This window comes from Tenebrio molitor, chromosome 3 (genome assembly GCF_963966145.1).
Source record: "Tenebrio molitor chromosome 3, icTenMoli1.1, whole genome shotgun sequence".
Lineage (NCBI taxonomy): Eukaryota > Metazoa > Arthropoda > Insecta > Coleoptera > Tenebrionidae > Tenebrio > Tenebrio molitor.
In genome coordinates this window covers 8,054,985-8,082,124 of record NC_091048.1, presented here as the reverse complement: position 1 = coordinate 8,082,124, position 27,140 = coordinate 8,054,985, and the positions used below count along the sequence as shown (strand labels likewise).

Here is a 27,140-nt window from a genome sequence, read left to right as displayed (position 1 = left end):
GCTCGGTCAACATTTGCTTTGCAGTCGATACGATCTTCCGGAATGGCTCTGCATTGTGTATGAGATCTTGAAAATTTCAACGACCCGATGTCAATTATAGATACATCTTTGTACATCCAGTAAATTTGTGATGGCAGAGAGCTTCGGGGTCTCCACCTGATTGCGTATCATACGACGCCATCGTTTATTCATGCAATCGCTAAATATTCAGATTGCACCGTAACTAATTACAGAATCCGCTAGGTGTCCGGGTCAGCCGGTGCACTTTGTTATGCCGGATCACGACTGTCAAATGTCATCTCCGACCACCCGATAAATGTGCATTGCGATTTGTTCGCGCACCATTTTTCTCACCGAAAGCGCAAAAGCGAGCTGGTGAAACTGGCCTCAAATTCGATACTAATTAGTCAGTCGCGTCGATGACTATTTCGAGTGACTAAGAAGTGAAATTTTTCCGATTTCCAACATTCGCGGAATGTTGAGATGGAACGTAATTAAGCAATACTCGACGTTTCGTAAGATGCTTGTTACTTCTTGTTTTCTTTTCAATTGTTACTCAATTATCCGAAAGAAGTGTGTCTTACTTGTCATCATTATTTCTAAGCTTGTCGCTGTATGCATAAAATTAAAATGAGACCTCTGTGTCATCCAGTTTTTAATGCCATTGAATTCGCGTGGAGATCAAAAATAGAAATATTTATTTCAATTGTTTAAAAAAGACATTTATAAATTGACTCTTGAAAGTAGATGGTTTTGGATGAGGATGACTTATTTACCAATGCATTTGTTGTCGTAAAAATAAGCACGAGTTGCAGACGACCACGCGAGAGATTTTATTGGAGGTGTTGGATTCTCTCATGGGCTGTGACCTTGGAAATATCTGCGCGAAGGCGGAGCGATAAACCAGTGAAAAATCTGTAAATGAAAACGTCGACTACTTTGGCTACGCGGCAGATTTCAGAGGATCTACTTTTAGAGACGTCTACGAGACAACAAATGACGATGTTTTCCGGTCGGTTTGTAGCGCTTACTTGAGACCGATATTCGTCGTTTGCGCAGATATGACTCATAACCCATGAGAAAATCTACCTCTACAGGCACGCGAATTTTAAATTTATTTATAAATAGGCAGCTTGTGTAGCACACTAGAGAACGGTTTAAAAAAATTGCGTTTTGATATTCAATTTCAGAATTTTGTTTTTCAAAAATTATTACTTCGTCCTAAGTTTTTAAAAAAATATAGTGTTTCCCCTTTTCACAAAGAATTAATTACTTTTGCAAATTTTGAACTTGATTTTCAACGACGTGTCTAAAGAAAATCAAGAGATTTCAGATCGGGATATCGGACTGGCCACTCAATAAAATTTCTTGTATCAACTTGCGTCACAAAAGCGCACTGTGCGAGTATTTTCGCATTAAAGAGAAAACCTTGAAGGTTCTACTACAATGTGAAACGCAAAATTGCCCGACTTAAATTTTTGATTGGGCTAACGTTTTCTGGTTACTGAGCTTTTTCAAAATTGTTCAGCTACTCTTTGACTTTTCCCCCAAGTGTTTCGTAGAAGTTTATAAAAGGTGAAAAACATTTTAATTATAAAAGTGTAACAAAGAAGTAATTTCTTGTTTTAAAAACTTGGCTTTCATTCATCAAGTACCTATGAAATTTTTTGCAAGAGCTTTATTTAAAAAGTTCTTACCTTAATTTACTGTGGCTGTGCTCGTCTAGCTAAAAGTAAGTCAGACGGCTTCACAGTTATTAATCCTAGTAAAAACACTCCATTATGGAGTTTCGTGGTGGGTCCAAAGATAATGGTCCGAAAGAGATCTGGTAGTTTAATTGGAGTAACTGTAGTCGCGTGAAAAACGTTGGCTTCTCCAATCATTTGTGCCGCGCTTAATTAAGCCCATAGGTGGGGTAATATATCGCATGTAATAAATTAATTCTCGTAGCATCGTTAAAATGGCATAGCGATAGTTTTATGGCTAAAATTGCAAAGTTTGGGTCATCGTTAAGCGCGTAGGATATCGTAAAAGTAGCGAAATTAAAAATGGCAAATTAATATTAATTTGAGCCGAAAGGTTGGAAGAGGAAGCCTTAAAGACTTCCGCCGAACTTTCGTCCCACTCCTGTACGGTTCTTTACACTTCCAGTAAACGCGAAATTTAGCATTTGTGTAATTTATTCGATACATAAAAATCGAATAAAAGCAAGTGAATTCGCGTTTCAGACCTTCTCTTTACTAAGTCTTCTGTTGAATATCAAAATTCAAATGCGGATCGGCCGTCGAGTGGGTCGTTCCGTCTTACGTTTCCGTCTCTAATTGAATTATTAATTAATTGTGCGTAACACTATATTTGGTCCGATCGATCAGCCAGTCCGATCATGTTCGTGGAGAATTTTCACAACTTGTGTGAAGTTTCCACAATGGAGTCATGAAATTTCATATGGAAATGGACGTCTTGCCGGAGGTTAGCGGAACCGCTACGTGACCCTAGAGTGGGACAGAATTTGGCCTCCTTTGCAACAGCATCCGGCCATCGGCATCAGAGACCGTTCGCACCTATGTTCTCGTTTTCACGGCGTATCACAGTCATCATTAACCCGAAGTGGTCCAAGAGCTGGTAATTGCCAAATTTTCAATAATTTTGCAACAAAGGCGCCTGCCTACTGCTGTTGACTACTGCTTATGTGCCAATGGCTTTTCCGCACTTGCCTCACCTCGCAAGCGGTTTTCAAGGACCTCATTATGACACCGATGTCGCGAAATTTTACGATTTCACCAGTTACACGACCATTACACTAGCAGTTCTTGGAGAGTTCGTTTTTGGAAAACATTTTACGGTTTAATCCTCAACAGGACCTTGGACTACAACGCTCGTATGCCTCGTGCTCTTGTGTATTTAAATTTATGCGTAAACTCGTTTTTAATCTAGTAAGATTTAAATTTCCCGAACTATCACGTGACTACTCCATTGGTTCGCCGCGCCAACTATAGACGCGATGCGTACAATGCAAGCTGGTGAACGCATAAAAATGCAGACGCACTAACTAGGGGAATCGATATCGGCGACCGTTGCTTTATCTGCAAAAAAAAACATTATTTTCTGTGGTATTGCCCACGATTATTACGCCATTAATCTGTGTTTTTTTTTTTATTTTGTGGTCGCTCGCTCTGTTGGAAACGATGAGGAGAACTCGATGCGCAGATGGATCTTTAGTCAGAACACAAACATGACACAATTAAGTTTGATGGAGTATATTCATGTGGCATAAGGTATTGTCGAAAATGGCAGCCAAATGGATTATTGTAGTCACGTCTACGTTCCGGTTTTGAACTCGGATGAATGCCTATCTATCTGTGCAAATATCATGGAGTAGAGCAGGAATGATTTAGTAAAGCATCGTCAAGTTTAAACGATCTGAAAATGTGGCATTATTTGAGGACAAGGTGAATGGGAGCTTTTCATAAACGTCGTCAAAGAAAACGCGAATGTTGCCTAATTTGGTAATAATGAGCCACAAAACGGTGCCGTAATCGAGTAGTTCGGCTGATGGCATCGGCAGTACATCAAATTATTCTCCTAATTAAGCACATAGTTTAGAAAACTATGTAAATTGCGCCGTAATGGTACTTTTAGTATCGCGGTAAAATCTCTAACGGCTGACACATTACGACAATTCGACTCATAATTACGTACAGTTGGACAAATAGCCTGCGGAAATTAGTTTCTCTATTAGATTCTTCCATCGAGGCCATCACAGAAATGACTTTTTTCCCCATGACAAATGACAGAAATTTCGTCAATTTACTGTTATTAGCGTCTGGCTTGCCGAGAATATGTGGCCGATTTAAGATCGATTTTACCGTTATTTAGCCTCAAGAACCGCGATATAGACGGAGTAAATCAAATGACTTTCAGAAGCATGATGTGACACGGATTCCCTTTGGTTTGCAGCGTCTCTGATGACTGCCATACATCACCTTCGTAGTAAATTTTTTATCGAACTTTTACTCTGCACCAACCCCGTTACGCCGCATAAATAATAGTGATGATGCAATGCGAGGCGACAATAGCTCCTCAAAAACTGACTCAGATTGGTGTATAAAAGGACCTGACACGCCACTGTCAAAGCTAATAATATAAAAGCTCGGCTATTAATCTATGTGCATTAATGCAGGACCGGATCGGGACGCATTAACACATTAACACCGCGCTTAATGTGCTCGCTATCGGCCCAAACGCATTTTTAATGAATTACTATGACCCAGGTCGCTTGTCCTAAAAAGGTACGACACTAATTGCCACCGACCATTTTCATATGTGCCTCGATAATGGCGGTGACTGTTTTATTCGTCCCATGAACTGTAATTGGGCACGATCCAGTGCCGTACAGGGTACTTCCCACCAAATTCTCCTCAAATGGTCTTCACTGCAAAAGAAGTGAACTCAAACTAGTCACAATTATGAAACAGTCAGTGCTGTGTTAGAGGTGTTGGATTCTCTCATGGGCTGTGACCTTGGAAATATCTGCGCGAAGGCGGAGCGATAAACGAATGAAAAATGTATAAATCAAAACTGAAAACGTCGACTACTTTACATACAAATAGAGGAGAGAGAGACGACACTAACGTAACGAATGACGATGTTTTCCGGTCGGTTTGTAGCGCCTACTTGTCTCATAGCCCATGAGAAAATCCAACACCTCTGCTTAGCTAAATGTAACGTATTATTCTGTACATTTGTTCGTAGATTTTTTTCAAAGCACTCTTGATGAGAGTGCTAGATACTAAGATTAACAGGAAATTTGTGACACCGAAATAACCCAGAATCTGCGACAAATGCAGAATTGATTCTCTTCTAGGAGTTCCTTCCGTTGTATTTTTTAATCATTTTAAAAACATACCTATAATAGATCGGTGCGAACATGAGATGTTCGAAATGATCATTCTAATTTATGATCGGTGAATATTTTACTTAATTTAATTAAGCACGTTCCGTATTTATTTATGCGGTTGGCTGTAGAAAAATGTGAGCTTCAGTTTTTTTATTACATACTTTTGACAGTTCTTATATATAATTTTATGTAAATTATGTCATCTGTCACACCCTTGCCTGTAATTTAAACGTACTAATCAGTGCGTTTTTTCAGAATTTATGAATATTGTCCACCGTGAAAAATGACTTTCATAATTTCCAAAACAACTGGTTTTTTACGACCGACATGACCGATTATTCAGGTTTCTGTACGGTAGACACGAAATGTCAAATTAGCTGGGTATCAAACTTGTCTGTTTATCTTGCCTAATTAAGAAAAAATGGCTTTTTTACTGTTCAAATCACAAAAGAATTTTTTACGAGAAGATTAAATAAAATCTTGCCTTTGGTACTCGGTCAACAATCTTAAAAATACAAAAATGATTTCTCTTGTTAGACGCAATTTCACTTAGAGGTCGATAATGTCGAACCCCCAACAAGTCGGTAAAATATCGTAATGAAGTTTGTATGAGGCGTATTTCTGTAATGGCTTAAAGTAGCTAAGCTTTCAGTATTCGACATTTTCCCACAGATAAAATCCAAGGGGGTTGCACCGAGAGGTTAACGAGGCCATTGAGTGAATTCTCTTGCCTCAAAATGCTTCATCCCAGGGAGGGGAACACCGTTTTGTTAAAATCATACATCGATGCTTCGCAACTCCCCAAATAAATGTTTTGTATTTTCGTACTTTCGCATTTACCAACTTTCAAATAAATGCGTTGTGTTTCTCTGGTAATTTATATGAATTATTTATGTCGCCTTCCCGGAAAAAATCTATTAAACAACATTTTGCTCGCCCCGTAGCTTCACACAAACAGATTTAATTTTTAATTATTTTAATGAAACTGTTGTGTTTGTCGCGAAGAGATTGTTGTCATGATCCAAAACAAATAACTCCGGTGCCATTTACAGAACAACTTGGTACACTTGGTAATGAGTGCTCCGCGATTGCAATCAACTTCTGTTTCTAATATTTCTTCTTAGAAGGTATTACAGATCGTGAAAGTATCGAATTAGAGCCACATTTTTCATTATTAGAATCGCTTAGTCACTTGGGTTTTTTGCATTGCAAACTAGCCATTCTCGGAACAAACATTCTTGCCATGTAAGACCGAGTTATCGCGTTATAAAACCTAAATCCACAAAGTTTTCAAATGGGAGATTTGAAATAACCACAACCTCGAGGACACAACTCCCAAGTTTTTTATTTTTATCCAATTCCTTTTTCGACTAGTTCACTTTGTAGCTCGGAATTAATAATTGCTCGAGGCGAGTTGCATGGAGGAGGAGTATTATAGGTGGTCTCTCCGCGACCACAGAAGAAGAGATGACGTCTGAATTTTCCCAGAATCAGATTTCATTAATTCCGGAGATAAATCGGCGGTGACTCGTTCTCCAAATTGATAAATAACTCCTGGGAGTTATTTATGGGCGGCTGGAATGGAATTGTCTCTTTGTTGCATCAATCGAAATTTTGATTTTTCAAATAAATTACGGCGAGACCTATCTTTCACCAGCGCACGTTATCACGGGGTTGTAAAATTTATTACCCCCGCAGGATGTGCAGCATCTCGTTAGTTCGACTTTGTCTTTGGCGGTATTAGTTCAGTAACACCATTCGCTGAGTTATGGGACATGTGTTTCCAGTAATAACTTGGCGAGTACATCATATTCTTTTTGTCTGGTGGAAAACAGTCCCATCAAAAATATGCTCGGTGTTACGTTACACCGTATGTAACGGTGGAAACAATACAGTTCGAGTTTCTTATATCAGAATGAAGTAATAAATGTCGACATCGAACTGGGAGTATATTATTCATAAGTTACGTAAGCGGCCGAGAATTTTTCAGCTGGGGGAAAATAGACAAACGAGTGGAATTACCAGAAATCATTTCGTATAGATTCCAGGTTAGATTGCATTATAAATGCAAATCTGGTCATGAAAACGTCGTTAGACTTCATTTGGAGCGAGATAGCCATCGTTCACATTTAAATCCACAATCATTTCATTTCTGTGTCACATCGAGGAGCGTGCAGGTTTAATAAGGGTAAACCGATAGTTGGGGCCTGGAACCCCGTCCGGGGATTTTTCCGATTGTGTGCAGTTGATTATACGAAATTCAAGTAGTAAATTTGGAAATCCATTCGGAATGGAAATCACAAACATCCTTATCGGTATATTTCGATTTAAAATCTAATTTTGACGGCCCCTATCTTCGGGGCCTCCGGCGAAATTCCTTCCTCTACGCAAAAGAGAAAAAACTTATTCTCCCCCGACGTCTCTGCTCTTGATTGCGACAAATCCTCTTGTTTACTGTAGTTCGCCGTAACTACTGCAACTTTCCGAAACAATTTAAGTTTTTAAAGTATGCAAATTGGCGCGTCACTGACAGACACCTTGCTCGCCCGAAAAACAGAAAAACGAGATTGTCTCGTCATATCGGGGACGGCGGGTGGTGGCGCGGCGTAATTAACGTGACTTAGTCGACAAGATGCACCGCGATCATTACGCCACTTTCGTCACGAATTCCAGGATCAAAGCGATGCAACTTACATCCAATTACGAATTCTACAACTTCGAGACATTCTTCAACGGGGAGCTTGTGTAGCGAGCTTTTACGGTGGTTATTGTTGCATTAGGATTCGTCTAATTTGCAAGTCGGCAGACTTTCAAAGCACTCAGTTATACTAGTAATTCCGGTGAAAATACGGAAAGTTAAAAAGTTGCAAATTAGGATGTTTGCAAAAAGTAAAAAACAAAATACGAAATTGTACAAAATATGCGAACACAATTTCTGCAGCAAATTTAGGTATCTTCTCTAATTGTTCTACTTAATTACTAATACTAATTAATTACTAATTACTTAAATGCATGAACCAAAAATTTGTAAATAATGAAAATAATCAAGATTTTAATTAACATCACTTTTTTTAATTAGCTGACAACTATAGTTGGCGCGGCGAACAAGTGGAGTAGTCACGAGGTGTTCGTGGCAGTTCGTAATAACGTCATAAAAAGCCTGATTTACACTGCCTCGCCAAATTTGAGTTTTGTGCGGGAAATTTAAATCTTACTATTTTAAGGTGCATGGAAATTTCGGCTCCGAGCATTGGGTCCCCTTGAACCAATAGGAAACCATCCCCCGAAAATCACGTGAAGATCACGCCACTTTATTACTCTATTGAGTCGCCGCGCCGACTATAGATGCTTTGTTGTAAAATAATATTTGAAATACATATTTCAGTTAGCTTATGACAAATAAGTGCATTAGGAACTCGTTATAGAATCAGTCTTAAATATCAGACAACCTATTAGTATTTTCACCTCTTGTTAATACGGGACTGAGAGAAAGTGTAGAGTGTAACAAATTTGCCGAACTCGTGCATTTGTAGATTTATCAGCATTGTTAGTAACTTGTTTTAAAACAGACATTTTTAAAATTGGACCTAATTCAGATCCTTGAGGTACTCCTTTGTGGTTTGTCTTGTAGAAGAGTCTATTCCGTCTCTTACACCAACTGTAGCTTGACCAGCAGTATTGATATTTCAGCTGCAACTTGTTTTCACCATAAGATGTTAAGTAAGAAAGGTCTTAATTTAGATTCTTGAGTGACCACTACCAGTAGTGAAATGAGTATTTCATATTCTTGTGAAAAATAATCTCCACAAGACTGGATTCTCTCTCTCTCATTCTATGTCCTTCAACTCCTTATGGAGTATAGGGCGCTGTCGCGTTTCTTGGCCAATGACTGGTGTGGTTGAGTGGCTAGCCCAACGCACCCTCTATCCTTTGTAGATTTTGGTTACTGCGTCTTTCCATTTTTCTCTATTCTTCGCTATCCATCCAGCTCAAGCCCGATTTCCTCGTGTTCCCTTCTTACACTTCTTTTCTAGCTGTTGAGGAGTTTGCCTCTTCTCCTTTTTCCTACAGGTTCTAGTGCTTGTCTTACAATGTTTTCTTTTGCCTTTCTTAATGTATGTGTAATCCAATTCCATTTTGTTTTACTGTGGTTTCTAATGGTTCTTGCTTTGTCTTGTTCAATATTCGATGTTGCTGGTGCAGATGAGCTTGTAACAGTTGATACTTACAATAAAGGTAGTACTGAATTACTAGAACTAGAAGTCACATCAGTGACTGGTTTTCTCAGCTTATTGTTTGAACAAGGCGACTTTTGATGTGATGAAAATTCAAAGAGTACTGTGGGAGACATTGGGGACGTTGAGGAAGAGGAACTGGTGGGGAAAAAGACAGAGGAACAGAGAAACTTGAACCAAAGGAAAGAGGGGGAGAAACTGGTGGAGTAATAAAAGAATAAAACTGTGGAAAAAGAAACAAAGAGATTTCTGGAGACTGGGGAACAGAGCAACAAAGATATATCCCAGTCTCTTGCTTTTGGATTTTTTAAAATCACTTGCAGATCTTATTTTCATCAAAATGGAAACCAACAAACTACATATATAGAATTTTACAGATTAGTAGCAAACTTACACTGTAGTTCGTAGAGCAGATGTGAAGAAGCAGTTGGTTTGTGTAGTACCTGTGGGATGCAGATTGCTTGTGATCTCCTATTAAAAAAATTAAGTGATTTAGATAGAGAGGATGTTTTTTCAGACAGTACAATTACGTTTTTGACATGGTTTCTTGTTGGTCGTGCACTTTGTAGGTGGGTGCAATCGGCGAGGAGTGCCGCAAGTTTCCATCTTGGGTCCTCTTTTGTTTATCTTACCAGTTGCAGCAGCCTACGGTGCTGTCTCGCGCTAACGATGCGGTTTTAATAGTACTGAATATTACGACATCTTGAAATAGAGTACGGAAGAGTGATTTTTAGTGCTAAGAAACAATAACTCACGTTGAATATCATAAAAAGTGAACCAGTTGAAGCACATGTGCTGGACAAAAGTTCAAAGAGAACATAAAAAGACACACACACTGTACTCGTGTGCTTAATTAAATATTGTGTTTAGCAATTTTCCTAAAGCCTTATTATTATAACGGTGATGATGATTGCTGTTATTACCTGCTATTATTGCTATCTTCGTCATCATGCGTATTTTCCCATTATTGTAGGTTTATTACAACATAATTGAAATATTGTGTGTTCGATTTCTTCGCCAAAACGCCAAATTGCCACTTCCAGGTGCCACATCCTGCCATTAGGTCGGATTAAATCTGGCGTAATTTATGCGTTTGGTTCAGTTTCTTACACGTAAATTCCATTATTTGGTTGATTCACCGTCTCTTTGGGCACTGTTTAGACACTTGATAAGTTCCGGCTTCCACAAAGCCCCCCTGCATGCACGTCACTTCCCACACACCATTGTATCGGACTCTTTAGCGCATCACCATTAGAACTAGCGCGTTGATGGTCCCCGGGGATACGAAACGAGAACGTTTCTGCTCATTTTACACGGTACATAGAACTATTTCATCACGGCGGAGGCTGCGGATTGCACTCCTATCATATGTTTTTTCGGGAGGGTGAGTCGTGGGGGGCCTCACGACTCATTAGTTCCGGAGAAAAACGGGATTTTCAAATGGGAATACCGTCGGTGGGTGTTCTTTTCATGCGAAATGGGTTGTTTTGCGTGTCGATTAATAATGAGGAGCTCAAGCGTCTTGAGCTTCAGGAGGGATTTTCATTTAAATGAACAGGATACAATATCCTTGCGATATAATGGCTTCCACATATATTTTTTATGTGACGTAAAACTTGAAGTTTAATATCTCAGTCACGCCGGGATTATTCTGCAGGTAGAGATGAGATTCGCAATTACCGACTAAATTGATCAAGGTAACGGAATTAGTTTTTTTTGCGAAGGATAACTAGGATCAGGATTCGTTTAAATTCGACGCCCGCTCTCGAAGCAATTAATTAGTCTTTACAGCTTTGCTCTCTGTGGATTAATTATGCCGCTATGACAGTCGCTAGGTGGAAGAGTACTTTTTGTTTAACATTTTTATTAAGGTTGCTGCGCTATTGAATTATATATTGTAATAAAGGGGAGATTCTGTTATGGTCATAAAATTTTATGGCTTTCGCCTGATTTATCATCCGGTGTGTCTACCTAGACTCTGCGATCTTCGAATTTATCATGTTCATGGTCGAATTAATGTAACATGAGAGTATCCTCGTGTCGTGGTAATTTATTCGCGAGATGTGCGCTAATGCGGAGAGTAGAGATTCCCGGAATCGCCCATCATGGGTGTGATGATTCAGTTCGATTTCGTGTGACTAAGCATCTTTTTGTTGTACAACGCGCTAATAAAAATTTAATTTCTTGTCATTCTGTTCGTGCTGGAAATCACGTGGAAATCGCAATCTAATTAAGGCCGAGGAGGATCCTTGCACGCAGCCAATAAGGCAAATATAAAGTTTGCGTCGTTTAAACTCGGCTTTGTCAAGCTGGATGTCTTTACCGATTCTCTTTTGAAGCGGACGTGAATCCAGATTAATTGTTTTCTTGGGTGCGGGGGCTTCTCGGCGTTCTCATCTACATTCATCATTTCTACATGGCGATTATTTTTTAATGTCGAATTACGGAAACGAGGGATAAAAGAACAAGTATTGAATCGTTTTGAGATCTTGTGAGCATTCTTGAAATCTTAAATCATCTGATTCACGGACATTTTAATTAGTTCAAGAGAATTTGAATCAAAACATAGATATTAATTGATCTAACGAAAATTAACAGTTTTCAAATTTTAGTTGAACTTTTGTCACATTCGTGTAAATCATTTTGAAATTTTCGCTGTTCATCTTCAGGAACTGAACTTGGAAACAACAGTTATTTCATAGTGTAGCGTGCTCCTTCACAGATGAAAATTTAGATTCAGCGAAATACTTTAAGCTCCTGAGAAATCCCCCTGGTGTGTTTCTGCTTTGAACATTTTCTGGATGAAAATCGTCAAATTTAGAGTAGTTTGTGGATGATAGTGTAAGTCCGTGTTGTGTTTCATCGAAACACGCTTAGATCTTAGATCAAATACATACATATTTGCAATCTGGGAGAAAACTCCGATCTATAAAAGATCTACCCAGAACAAAATTCTTTGTTGTGTAGTAAAAGGTGAGAGGGTTTATGAATATTTTTTCATGTGTGGCAGCTTTTTCACTCTTACCAGCCCAGGATAAAAAAAGAAAGTAGGAATAAAATAACTGAAGAGGGGTCTAAATAATATCTGTAAAATTAAATGCAGCGAACACAAACTAGAAAATATAAAGGCCTTTCACAATTGAAACAGTATGACTTTTAAAATCCGGGACGGTTTCCGGGACTTTTACAAATGGGAGACAATATGCTAAAACCTGGAAGTGTCCCGGAAATCCAGTAGGAATAGGCACGATTAATGGGGAAAGCTTTTAACATTTGCTGAACTGAAATTATTTTGTTAAAGCACTCTTTTCCTTCTACATCAAAACGATTTATCTTGTATTCCTAATAATTTTTTAGCACATTTTATACGAAAATAATTTTGAAAGTAAAAGTAAATACAATTTCACGCATCACTTATTTTATTGTATTTTGTTAGAAGAATAAATTTTCTTATGATTATTTGATGAAAGAACATAATTTTTTAGGGCCCTTAATGAAAACAATAATTTTACGTGCTCACAAGCGGATGAAAAGTAACTCTTTTTCGGACGCTGACCGTGGCGACATCTGTTGATCTGTTCAGTATGTTAACAACGAGACCGACAAAACCGATAATTGTCTTGTCACCATAAATTATGTTTAAATAACCAATTCTATTGCAAATACATAGTACATTTCTAGTTTTGGTGGAAAACTGATAAAAAATTCCTTTAAAAATGTGTTAATGTGTATTTGAAAAGTTGTAAATGTATCTATTTCAAAAAAGTAGATACAAAATAAATTTGGAATTTTTCCAATGATGTCTTTTGCTTTGTAGTTCATGCGGTCGCCTAAAAAATTTAACCTTTGTCAAAAATTACTTTTGTCCTCGCCTGTTTTCAAGCCTCGGCTGCTCCTCGGCTGCTCCTCGGCCAGAAAACTCAGACTCGGACGAAAAAGATGCACTTTTTGGCCTAGATAAACAAATATTTCAGGTCTCGTTGTGTTATTTCTGTACTTTTTATTATTTTGATTACATATTTGTTACTATCTTGGCTTTACAGTCAGAAATATCCAACATTTACCTTTTTTTATTTGATTTTATTTTGCCAACTTAACTGGCTTATTTTTTTTTTAATTATTTGGACATTTCCACATTAGTAAAAGAACACATTTTTTAAATCATTGCTACGTTTTTAAGGATGCAAAGAATAGAACGAAGAATTTGTTTTTGGAAATATATTGTCGAATACAGCTTCCAGACCACAATGCGCCAAATTACAAATGAAAATATTTTTTTTACTGTAGTGTAACAAGTACATCGATATAATAAACAAGCCGAGATTCTAGTGGCCATAAAAACGTGGGTACAATCTTATTTTCAAATGTCGAAGGAGTAAATCGCAGAATATTTTATGGAGCGAATATTATTCGAATGAAATTTGCTGAAAAAGTGGATCTCGATGGATAATAATTCTAAATCGTAAAGTTTCATAAAGCAGAAAACTTGAAGAACATTGCTTATTGTCGGATTTGTCAAGAATACAAATTTCCGTTTTATAACATAAAATTTTTCTACAGTTGTGAAGTTTTCGTAATTCAATTTTATCTAAACTATCCATTTCGTCTATCCATAAAAAAAATATAAAAACGGTAAATAGTAGTGAGATCTTGGTGAAACTGTATCGGAGATTGAACGGTCAGCGGAAAGTCCAGACTTAGTTCCACAAACTTTGCACTCTGTTCCCTTTTCTGATCTCATTTATTATAATCACCAGCATCCAAGAACAATGGAAGGAAAGCGGAGCGCGAATATGTCGGCTTGTTTCACAAATTATAAGTTGGGGCAAACTACCCGAAAACTGATCCGAGGTCATCGCCATTATTCACATCGGTCACGCTTTGCCCCATTTTTGGTGGGCAGCTTAAATGAAGGTAATTAAATACGTGTCCGGGGTTTAATGCACTTTTTTCGATAGATGTAAAAGCAGGCGCTAACTGTCGGGTAGTTTTCGATCCGGGCCGCAGATCCTGGCTTTCCGGTTTCGGCGTAAGCGTTTTCCGGAGTGCAATTTTTCCGGTCTAACGGTGTTGTTTCTTCAAGTAAGTAGCAAGAGCGGCCGTAAAATATATCCGACAATCACCTAGGAGCCGGGGGCAGAAGGAATCGCCGTGAAAGTCCGTCTGCGATTCAGCAATTTCTAAATCCCGATCTGCAGTAATGGCCGACTTTATTACTGGCATAACGGTTTTTAGTTTAAATGGAGGCGGCGTTCGTTGTCGGAGTTGCTAAACAGAAGGTGGTGGTCTTTTATCTCGCTGCTTTCAATTTTGCTGTCTATTGTCTGGGATTTCATGTGAATTGTAATGTCCTTTTTCAAACTTTCTCGCATTGTGGTTACAGATTGCGAGATTAACTTCGAGTATTGAAATGGTAAAATTGTTGGGTCATTAAGTGTATATTTTTTTCTTTTCTTGCGTCCGCGTTTGTACCGACCGCGATCGGGACTCGGGACTCATTGTTCTTCGGATTCGTTTTATTTACGAATTGTTTTCTTACCCCACAAATGAAAAGCCAAACAATAAAGGAATCGGTCTTTCACCGGATCAAACAATGTTGCTCGGCGGGGAAGACGTCATTACCACCGCGAATACTTCGAACACCACGAGGGGTTCCATTTTTCCCGATCGCTAATTTACCCCACCCCCTATTCTGCACCCTGTGGCGCATTTGCACCTATCATTCCAAAACTTCTGTGGTCATTCGGAAGCCCATTTTTCACCAGATTGGTATCAAGAAGTCAACATATTTTTTATGTAGTTGCCGGAAGCAATAACGTCGTTTATAGATCTCCCGTGTATATCGCGTGTCGAAACTTTAATAATTTATGAAGGGTTTGTGTACGCCACGAGCAGCGCCGTTGAAGCGTTTAATTGTTCGGGGGCATTTATGAATCTGTCTCCACCTGGTGGGCCAGCAGAAGAGAGTCGCGGTCGGCGGTTCCAGAGGTGAAATGAACCACTCCGAACTGGATCGAGCATGAAAGAGTTTCAGCCACAAATCATGCAACGTTTCGAGTTAGATCAGATTCGGCCGTCATAAATTACCCGACTGACAGTTCCCATTTTCGTTAAATAATCTCGCGGGTTAATTAAGTCCGGGGCGAATGTTAAAAAATCGTGATGGGCCCCAGTCGAGTTCTGGAGTTTATGTCCTGACCCTTGAAAGATCAGAGAACATTAAAAAAAGGTGACCGGAATCCGGCCTATTCTCACGAGACCCTTATGTATGCGATTCGTTTTTACTTAGAGCAGGAGGCTGTCCCCATTTAAATCCCGAAAAGGAGGCACAAAGGTGTTATTTTGTGACCTCCGAAATCCACCGAACCGGGGATTTTTTGTACCTGGTCCAGGTAGGCGGCGGAATTTCGCGTTTTATCTGTCGGTATTTGGAAGTTTTCTAATTAAGAAATAAACGATCGGGGCGAACTCCCGAGGTTCGGAGATTAATGCTCGCAAATAATTGATATTTACGTTTTATTGAGTCCGCAGTTGGGGCTAATCGAGCCGCGAAAAAGTCTGGTAACGATGCTTCGTCATGAATCTAATTTCTTGAATTTCAAGAAGTGGTGTCTTGTTTAGAAACAAAGCCCCATCCATCTTGGTCCTGTGATAAGCGGTGTTTTTTGAACCGTCTGGATCGGTCCGTCTGTTTCGGCGGAAAGGGTGGCTTCAGATATCACAAATTCAAATTATACTCCGATAAATCAACCCCATTAAGTTGTGATTGTGTCGAAACTGGCGCACGCTCGCGTGTTTGTTTATTACGAAAGTAATTTCGAAAGTAATAATAATTTCATTTGTTACGGTCGTTGCTTTTGTGATTTTTATTGCAGTCCGGGCGAACACCGACTAATTGCTTTCCCCGATCCGGATGTAAAGATTTTTCCCCGAATATCAATATTTCAAAGACTCCGACAAAACAACCTCCCAACTTATTCCGAGCAATTTTCAAATTAACGTTTTTGTGCAAATTTGATTGTTACCAACGGGGTTTTAACTAAATTAGGATTCGGTTTAACTTTCTACTTGTTCCATTAAATCAAAGGGTAAGCACAGACGGGCTAGATGTAAATGTTTGCTCAACAAAGCAAATTATACACGTTTTACGCTATTAATCTCGACGATTTTATTATTCGAGAGAGAGCCAGTCGACAGTACCAACTGGATCACTTTGATTTTGTTAACATTCTCCAGGTACCACACCCAAGAACCAGTCCAGAAGGTAATATAGACACTCCGCGAATCACGCTTCGGCTCGATATTCACTTCCTCTGACCTACCTTAGTAATTACACACCTCAGGAGTAGTTCTTGTGTGCTTCTGGTCGAAAACAGAGACGATTTATACGTCTTTCTACCAGCCTCGTTACCACACATACCATACCGACCGTGGACCAACTGGTCGTAATTTACGACTTCTTCACCAGCACGCTAAAAATACTCAAAACCCCCGGTGTCATTTAAAAACCCCCCGATTCGCGTGCCCACCCCACATAACTTATTGTGAACCTCTATGAATAATTAATCCCGAGATTAACGGCATAATTACCACATTTCACCAGTATTTGGTTTGTAATTAGTTTCGAATTAATTTTTAACGAACCACGTGTGTGGATCACGTCGTGCATGTCCTTTTCGAAATTAAATCAAAACAAGTTAATTTTTTCGAGAAATGCAATCGTGGAGCTATGTAGATGTCATGCTACATGAAAGAATTGCTACCATGTTTCCCCCATAAAAACGTTCCGTATTTATTGGTTAAACGAGTGGAGTCACGACACTAACGACGTCACAAAGGACTCGAAAAAATTCCAAATTTCGAGATTCGAACCCAGTCGTTCGAAATGGAATCAAGTTTATGAGTTTGAAGACAATTTCCTCGATGGGGCTTGTTCTACTTTATAATTCCTCGTCCCGTTTCGTTTCTGATTGATTATTTCCTCTGCCGAATCTGGGCTCGTTGCAGAACCGTAAGAACAAACGTAATTGCGTACGAGACGCGAAGCAGCGTAACGGAGAAAGGCGCGGCCGTAAGCGTAAGCGCAGCGAAAACTAATTTTCTACGGGAGGTGTCTGAAGTGGAGCATATCTATTAATGCTGTCGTAAATTCGAGCCCATAATAGATTTCTTGTTGTGTAACGAATTTTTAAGATCCAGAAGGCCGTATGATTAATGTCGTTTTAAAAATAGTTCTGACAATAATTGATTGATCGCGTTTCTTCGATTTATGACCGGGTAAAAGCTCTCAGGAGATAAACGGGCCGAAGAGCTTCACTAACAAATTTTATTGCAAGCTAATTGACTTATTTCAACGATAAAAAACCAACATCATAAAAATAAAATGAGCTTTTATCGTTAACGTATAAAGCCATAAAAGTTATTGATAATAATGCGCATAAGCTAAACCGATAATAATTTTTTTACGGACCTGAATTATTTGCCGAGGCAAATGTAACTCCACAAATTATTGCCCTAATACCCTTTTAATGCAGCCGAGGGCAGTTTTATGCTTTTCTGAGTGTTTTTTCAACCCTCATCAAAATTTCAAAGTGAAAACGTACTGATTTCCAGTCTAAATCGAAAAACGCCGAACGTGCACGCCACATTATGCAGTCCTTCGGTTTTAGCGAAATTGACAATTGGGTCCTGATCCGGCGACTAATTCCTGACTCCGAAGTTGGAGGATACTTTATCTGTGGCAAATCCGTTCTCGGGAAAAGTTTATTAGGAATTTCTAAGATCCTGTTTGTAACTGGACGTTTTATCCCTTGAGACCCTTAGGTTTTCAGCCGGACACTTGTGAGTGGATTTATTTGGGGCAAAGGTTAAAACCAAAACGTTCTTCCGAATCCCGTGTGAAAAATCCAAGGACACTCTTCAACTTCCATCATCGACGACGCTAAAAGCACCACCACAATTCCATTAAACGAAAACTGAGTGATATTTGGTTAATGTGGGCTTTTATGGGCGATTAAAAGCACAATAAAACGCGGCCGAGTTACAGTCCTGAATATTTAATGACACCCTTTACCAGTGTTTCAGATGTCGATGGAGCAATTGAGAGATCCGCGTGTTTTTTCGCGTTTCCTCCGGAGGAATGCGAGCGGGACCAGATTTCCATTCCGGATCCATACGTGCCGGAGCCGAACTTTATGATTATGATCCCCGTATTAAATATGTCTTGTATTGCGGATCTCGTTTTTCCGGCCCCATGAAAAATTGTCTATTGGATTTGATAACCGTGACGTCACTCAATTATGGCATGAATGACGGAATATCGCAACCGGTCGCGAAATAAATCTTCGGAGACACGACAGCAATAGATGCAAGAAACTTGTAAGTCTGCCAGGAATTTTTCTTGTGTGACGTAATAAATCATTTCCCATGCGATATTAAAGAAACAATCGGCCCCTGACTAGGCAATTTTAGAGCTTCCAAGACAGTGTTCGCAATATTTAGCAAATAAAAACATATTCTGATATCGCATTTCGGTAACGTGATGAGTTCCAGTGCCCGGAGGCACTCATATGTGGCGTCTCCAGGGAAGATCTACTGTTTCAATTGGTGTGGCTTTCCAAGAATGTGATTTTTGCAAATCCAATGTGGATATTGTAATAAAATGAAAACATCCTGCTAGGCCAACCAGATATTACAGTACAACCTCGATAATCCGAACCAATTCAGCACGAGCGTGTTCGGATTTGGCTTTTGTTCGGATTAAAGAAAACTATCCAAAAAGACTACAAACAAACTGAAAAATAATATTTATTCCAAAAAATAACATCAGAGCCTACTCGTTAAGAAAAAAATCTTTAATTGACGTTTGTTTGAAGATATTTGATTTATTAATGTGTAGTTTCATCGCTTTTTCTCGCATTTGCCTTAGCAATAATATTTGATTCAATGGAATGCCATTTTCCGTTGCCCATTGGATACAAATATTGAAACCAGCTAATGCTGTGCTGTGAAGAGTTGATCCTTCTTCAGTATCTGGTTCATCTTCTTCTGGTTCATTTTGTTCCACGACCTCAGCAACAATTTCATCGTCTGTAAATGTGATGTCTTGTTTTTCATCTTCATTGTCGATTGCCCATATTCTAACTTCATTTCTAGTTAGATTTCCTCCTTTAGACAAGTTATTTAGGAGTCCAGTCATAATAGCTAATTCGTTTTCTTTTGTGTTCTCATCCGGACGATTCCCTCTCAGTAGTGTGGATAATGGAAGCAGATCTTCTTCATCATAGGAATTATCTTGATTATCGTTAATGAAAGATGCGTCTTGAAAGCGATTGGGCCAAAGATTCTTCCAAGATTTTGTAATTAAGTTTACACTAACAGATTGCCATGCTTCCTCCAGTGAATAAACAACGTCTTTTAGGTTTAATTTTTTCAAAGTCTCAGAGATGTCATTTTCTGCACTTACAACTTGCAGCAGCAGAGTCTTGCGATAATGTAGCTTAATGGCTTGGATGACGTTCTGATCCATGGGCTGCAATATCGGTGTACAATTTGGTGGTAAAAACATGGTGGTAATTTGACCATCGTCACTAAGTAACTCGTCTTCACTGGGATGCCCAGGAGCGTTGTCCAGAACAAGAAGTGCTTTCTTCGGCAATTTTAATTCTGACATTTTTCTTCTCACGGCTGGTACAAATTCTTCGAAGAACCATTCCTTGAATATATCTTGAGTGACCCAAGCTCTAGGCTGTCCTTTGTAAATCACTGGTAAGGAACCAGTCTTAGTAAAAGCTCTCGGTTTTCTGGCTTTCCCAATTACGAGCAGTTTCAGTTTGTGGGTGCCCGTTGAGTTGGCACAGGGCATAAATGTTATCCTTTCTTTACTAATCTTACGCCCCGGAGCAGAATCTTCATTTTTGTGTACTAGAGTCTTATTTGGAAGAACCCTCCAAAATAATCCACTTTCGTCTGCATTGTACACTTGATCTGGTGTCAACCCGAGTTCTCCAATTTTCTGCAGAAATTTATTCTTGAATGGTTCAATGGCGGTTATGTCCGAAGAAAGTTTTTCCCCACTTACAGTCAGCTGTCGAATACCGAATCTATTTTTAAATTTGTCAAGCCAACCCAAACTAGCTTGAAAATCATTTTTTCCTGTAATTTTTTGATAAAAATATCTTGCCTTTTCTCTCAAAATTTCTCCAGATATCGGGGTATTTCGGCATCTTTCTTGAAGAAACCACGTGTAAACTGCAGAATCTACTGCTGGGTAAAATGCTTGCTTTATGGTTTTTCTTTTACTTGTTTCGGCTTCGCTAGATGCAATAAATTGTTTTATTTTCTCTTTTTTCTTTTTAATATCCGAAATTGTAGCTTTTCCTACTCCATATTCTTTTGAAAGTGCTGTGACCGTTTGTCCGTCTTCGAGTTTGTAATGATTTGAATACATTACTTTTTCCGCCAAATATTTGAACCTGCGCAAAACGGTAACAAATGTGGTCGTGATCGTCATCGAATCGGAGGAGCCCTACGTTGTGATTTTCTTTTGGCGGAAAAGGTTCGGAATGCAAACGGTGAGGGTTCCAGTTGGAAGAGTGCCGCAAATAAAACACACATGTGAGGGACGCAAAATACCTTTTATTAAAAATGTCTGTAATAACTTTGATGCAAAAGAAATTTGAACGAATACAAAGTACAGAAATTAAGTTTAACGTAGTACAAGAAATTAACTAGTTGAGTACATCACAAAGATAAACGACAAGATGAATGCAACAATATTTAAAATAACAGAAAAACGGGCACATGACAGACAAAATGACAGTTTAAAGCTTGCAAAACAAGTAAACAAATTATAAGGCAGTTATTACAGACAGGGACGGATGAAAAACCCTCTTCAAAAACCGTATCCCAGGTATTACTCATATTTTACAATTCGATTAATGACAAAAACAATGTTTAACGTGGAACTACGCGGTCAAGGTACGCCTTCGGGAGCTTAGAGCTGGAGGTAACAAACTTTCGGCTGCGAGGGGACTCAGAAGAATGATCTGAATCATCTTGAAATCAAGCGACGTTTATAGATATTCGGGGTATTAATGAACGTCAGACTATTTCACCGACCCAGCAAGAGTGACAGAGCGTTTCGGGGTCGTACGAGTAGCATTCCTAGACCGCAGCCGCAAAGACCTAGGTCCGCCGTCCCCAACCAACCGTTTCCGGACAAAACCCCAAAGTCTCTATAACCGTCGACGGAAGCTTCACGAAAACATCCCGACGCCGCTCCCGCAAAGACTAAGGTCCGTCCCCGCTAACGGCTCTAAATAACCGTAGCTTCCACAGAAATTTACTAAACAACCCCACGACTTCCTGATTGTCACCTAGCTCCCACAGGGGCGCACTTACAACATTTTACTTTAACTTTTCCGAAATCTAGCAACAACACGAAAAAAAAAAAAAACCGAGTTTAATCCTATCGAACAAACCGTAACATTAAACGAGGAGAAAATCCAACACAACAAAGCGCAACATTAAACAATGATCAAATAAACAAAACAAAACGCAACATTAAACAATGAGGAAATAAAAGAGAACAAAACGTGAAGTTAAATAACGATAAAATAGAACCACTTTAAATGGCACAAATATCAGTAAACAACATAAATCACGAATACAATAATCGCTGGTAATGTTAAACAAAAAGAAAATGGCGGGTCGAGTGCCGTTAGAAAATGTTAGTGAAGAACAAAAACAAAATGGACGCACGCGGTTCGGACGACGGCTCCGTATTTTCGAAATTACCAGATCGCTAAAAAAGAACCTCCCGGGAGAGAGATAACACTTAAAATTAACAAATGGGCGCTTCTTAAAGAAACAGCATGCAACAAAATGAAATCTACAACATACCCTTACCACGTGGTCCTGGCCTCAAAAACAAAACACAAAAAAAAAGGCAACGAAAGTGGGATAAATTACCCAGGTGAATTAAAAACGTTGAATTCCTCACGGGGACACAAAATATCTACTCGGATCGGTAGTGTAATTGTTCAGGTTTTTCTTACAAATTTGAGAAACTTGGATCGCTCTTCGCAAGGTGTGTTCGTTTCGAAAAACTAAACAAAAGTGAACTACCCCCTTCAACCGCCCGCGCGAGCCCGTTCCATCCCCCGCTATATTTCCGCTCGTAGTTCCTAGTCTAGCCGCTAGTACCTTCACATTTGGCGCGCTGTTGTGGCGGTACCGGAAATTTAAATTTAAATTTTAAACTGGGTCACTACACACGCCCCCAAGCTTCTTCGGAACGAAAAATGTGGAAGTGACTGAAGATGCTTTAAAAAGGGTGGCGCAGTTTACAAATTTTGGGACGTTAAAGTGATGCTATGGCTGGTTGTCGTGTTGTGGTGGGTAGTCGCGTTGGTGTCGTTGTCGTTTTGGCCTGCTGCAGGGGGTAACAATCCTTGACGACGCCCCCGAGGTCCGTGGTACATGAAAAAAAAAAAAAACATTTAAGGCAGCCTCATGTTCTTCTATGGTAGAACTTTAGGTTGGCAATGTTATAGTTACCCTTTTTTTTTCTCCAATCGCCGGAAAAATTAGGGGGGACACCTCACGTTCCCGCTCTGCCATCGTTACCCCACTAGTGACCTGGAGGTGGCACCGAGAATGGGTTGAACGCTCCTTCCGTCTCTCCGATGGCGGCAGACGCAACCATCCTTTGTGGTGGCGCTGGTGGTGTCGGTCCTGCCCGATGTGGTGCCTCCCACGTTCGGTTTGGTGAAGCAAACTCCGTTCGTGGACGTTTTGGAGGATGTAGCACAGACTGGCGCTCCAGGAAATCCAGGGCCTCTTGGATTGACCTCTCGCCGCGTGGCTTTTCCGACTTGAACAGCAGCGAGATGTTCTCCGGAAAGAGGCGCATCAGATCCTCCACCATTACACACTCCGGAATGGGCTGTGTCAGTGTGCGCAACTGGGTGGCCTGCTCCATGAAGAAGTCCACCATCGAGTCTCCTTTGGCCATGTTGTAGCGCTGGCTTAAAACCCGCGCTCGAACCGCCAGTTGTCGACCCGCCGACCAGTAGGTAGCTAAAAATTCGACGCTAAATTCCTGAAAGCTTCGCCACTTACCTTGGTGGAACTTTGCCCAACGGGCCGCTGTTTGGCGGAGACATCGGATTGCCTCCGACAACTTCTTCTCCGGGGGTACCTGGGCGTCCGTGGAGTACCGCTCATACTCCTCCAAGAATTCGGCCGGGTTTTCCGTGTCCAAACCTGCAAAAGTTGGACGTCGTCCAGCAGCTTTCGCTGCGCTGGTGGCCATCGCAAGTGCAATTCGACGCCAATCCGCGACTTCTGGCTGGGCTTCCGGGTCCGGTGCTCGGTCGGGAGTACGCGGTGGCACGACACGGTCCACCGGTGGCTCAGGTACCTCAAGTCCTGGTGGGGCTGGTGTCGGAGGTCGGACCCCAATCGGCGGTGGTGTAGGGGCACGGGCTTCTGCCTGTGGTACCTGGACGAGTCTCGTCGCAAGTAGCTCGATCACCGTGTTCGTGCGTCGTTGTTGCTCCACCATCTGCGCCATGATCTCCTGCTGTTGGCGTAACAGCGCTATCGTGGTGTCATCCTCTCGTGGTCGCGCACGGTTCCGCGGGGTAGCTGGGGCCCTACCCCTGGGTCTAAGCACCCTTCCTCTTCCGCGTCTACGTCCGGCTTCCATCGTGGTCCTTCTCTACAACAAAACACACACAAGGGGAATCTGCGCCCCCTGCGAGGTGAGTACATGGACAAGCACAAAACAGACAAACAAAGAAACTAAACGTAAACTCGGCTCTCTTCACAAGGATCTCACGCAATTTGCATCCTGGTCACGGCACCAATTCTGTAATGATTTGAATACATTACTTTTTCCGCCAAATATTTGAACCTGCGCAAAACGGTAACAAATGTGGTCGTGATCGTCATCGAATCGGAGGAGCCCTACGTTGTGATTTTCTTTTGGCGGAAAAGGTTCGGAATGCAAACGGTGAGGGTTCCAGTTGGAAGAGTGCCGCAAATAAAACACACATGTGAGGGACGCAAAATACCTTTTATTAAAAATGTCTGTAATAACTTTGATGCAAAAGAAATTTGAACGAATACAAAGTACAGAAATTAAGTTTAACGTAGTACAAGAAATTAACTAGTTGAGTACATCACAAAGATAAACGACAAGATGAATGCAACAATATTTAAAATAACAGAAAAACGGGCACATGACAGACAAAATGACAGTTTAAAGCTTGCAAAACAAGTAAACAAATTATAAGGCAGTTATTACAGACAGGGACGGATGAAAAACCCTCTTCAAAAACCGTATCCCAGGTATTACTCATATTTTACAATTCGATTAATGACAAAAACAATGTTTAACGTGGAACTACGCGGTCAAGGTACGCCTTCGGGAGCTTAGAGCTGGAGGTAACAAACTTTCGGCTGCGAGGGGACTCAGAAGAATGATCTGAATCATCTTGAAATCAAGCGACGTTTATAGATATTCGGGGTATTAATGAACGTCAGACTATTTCACCGACCCAGCAAGAGTGACAGAGCGTTTCGGGGTCGTACGAGTAGCATTCCTAGACCGCAGCCGCAAAGACCTAGGTCCGCCGTCCCCAACCAACCGTTTCCGGACAAAACCCCAAAGTCTCTATAACCGTCGACGGAAGCTTCACGAAAACATCCCGACGCCGCTCCCGCAAAGACTAAGGTCCGTCCCCGCTAACGGCTCTAAATAACCGTAGCTTCCACAGAAATTTACTAAACAACCCCACGACTTCCTGATTGTCACCTAGCTCCCACAGGGGCGCACTTACAACATTTTACTTTAACTTTTCCGAAATCTAGCAACAACACGAAAAAAAAAAAAAACCGAGTTTAATCCTATCGAACAAACCGTAACATTAAACGAGGAGAAAATCCAACACAACAAAGCGCAACATTAAACAATGATCAAATAAACAAAACAAAACGCAACATTAAACAATGAGGAAATAAAAGAGAACAAAACGTGAAGTTAAATAACGATAAAATAGAACCACTTTAAATGGCACAAATATCAGTAAACAACATAAATCACGAATACAATAATCGCTGGTAATGTTAAACAAAAAGAAAATGGCGGGTCGAGTGCCGTTAGAAAATGTTAGTGAAGAACAAAAACAAAATGGACGCACGCGGTTCGGACGACGGCTCCGTATTTTCGAAATTACCAGATCGCTAAAAAAGAACCTCCCGGGAGAGAGATAACACTTAAAATTAACAAATGGGCGCTTCTTAAAGAAACAGCATGCAACAAAATGAAATCTACAACATACCCTTACCACGTGGTCCTGGCCTCAAAAACAAAACACAAAAAAAAAGGCAACGAAAGTGGGATAAATTACCCAGGTGAATTAAAAACGTTGAATTCCTCACGGGGACACAAAATATCTACTCGGATCGGTAGTGTAATTGTTCAGGTTTTTCTTACAAATTTGAGAAACTTGGATCGCTCTTCGCAAGGTGTGTTCGTTTCGAAAAACTAAACAAAAGTGAACTACCCCCTTCAACCGCCCGCGCGAGCCCGTTCCATCCCCCGCTATATTTCCGCTCGTAGTTCCTAGTCTAGCCGCTAGTACCTTCACATTTGGCGCGCTGTTGTGGCGGTACCGGAAATTTAAATTTAAATTTTAAACTGGGTCACTACAAGTTTTTGTAAAATGTTATACTTTTGTAACAGAGTAAGGGTACGATGTTTTCTTTTTTCTGCCATAATTTTGTGTAATAAAGCAACGATACTCTCACAAAGACGCACTTCTTGTAACTGAAAATGCATTCATTGTTTTGTTCTCCCCACTTTCTTCTAACAGCTAGTCAAAACAAACATGTTATGACGGTGTTCGGATTAGCGAATTTGAACAACTGGTTTTGTTCGGATTATAGAAACAAAATATTTGTTCGGATTACTGGAGTTTCGGATTACCGGGGGTTCGGATTATCGAGGTTGTACTGTATTACAATGTTTCGAGTCGAGTTCGCTGGGAACTTGCGGAACTTGTTTCTGTTATGAGACCGACCGTCTGAAGGCTGGAAAACTGCAACATGCAGCTGATAGCATCTCGGACAAGGACGGGAAAGTTGTTGAAATCCACCAGATTTCAGTTTTTAAAACAGATTACAACCGACTTATCTACACGAGGTGTTAAGGGTAACTGGCGGTTAAATTTACAGCTTTCGAGGTGACAGGTCCGAAGACCCAAAGCTTACACCAAGCCCCGGAACAGTAGTTTCAGAGGTATCGCAACAAATCAATTCAAAAAATAATTAACACTTTTTCAAAACTCGTTTTAACGATATTTTAATTCTATGACGCTACATCCAACAGGTGGTCGCAATTTTTTCAGAAAACAACATCCTTAAAGGTTTGCAAAAATAACGGTTTAAGGAAGCTATACCGACAGACTAAAATTAGTTGAAAGTTGTTTTTAATTAGGATTTTGGAGTGAACTGTAGTACATAGTAGGAAGTGATATTTGGAACTCATTATAAAATAACCAATTGCCTCCTACAATGGTTTATGCCTTGTCCTTGTAGTTTGATGGTCCGTACTCGAAATTTTGTACCAGAAATGATGGAATGATGAAATTATTGTATTTTCCGGACCCTTCTAAGTACCCAGCTAGTAGGACCACTAAGTACCCCTAAATAACGGTACGGTAATAACGGTGAAAATAGGTATAATATTTTAAGAGACTACTTTTAGCGGTGACAGCATATTATTCAAAAATACAGGGTGTCGCAAAATTAACGTATTCCAAGCCGGGGGTCTTGTAGGGAAACATCTCAGGAATCTCGAAAAAATAAAATAAAAAACATAGGGGGGGTCTTTACAAAGACATATGGGTCTGAAGGTTCAAACTTTTCATCATGTTTTCTTTAAATAAAAAATATAAATGGTTGACATTCATTTTGAAATATGGTGTGGATGATTATGT

General features: G+C 40.1%; 2 protein-coding genes and 1 long non-coding RNA gene across 3 annotated transcripts in view; 1 reads left to right on the top strand and 2 right to left on the bottom strand.

Moving 5' to 3' along the window:
• ed (echinoid) overlaps window positions 1–27,140 on the top strand; it is a 95,462-nt gene that overhangs the window by 12,891 nt on the left and 55,431 nt on the right. The gene's annotated exons all lie outside the window — the stretch shown is intronic.
• LOC138125510 (uncharacterized) overlaps window positions 1–27,140 on the bottom strand; it is an 88,255-nt gene that overhangs the window by 17,818 nt on the left and 43,297 nt on the right. The window lies entirely within an intron of this gene.
• LOC138125876 (uncharacterized) lies at window positions 20,574–25,861 on the bottom strand. Its single transcript, XM_069041435.1, has 2 exons — window positions 25,482–25,861; window positions 20,574–24,007 (listed from the first exon to the last, which is right to left on the bottom strand). The coding sequence occupies exon 2, from the start codon at window positions 23,843–23,845 to the stop codon at window positions 22,766–22,768; it is 1,080 nt and encodes a 359-aa protein (XP_068897536.1). The 5' UTR covers window positions 23,846–24,007; window positions 25,482–25,861; the 3' UTR covers window positions 20,574–22,765.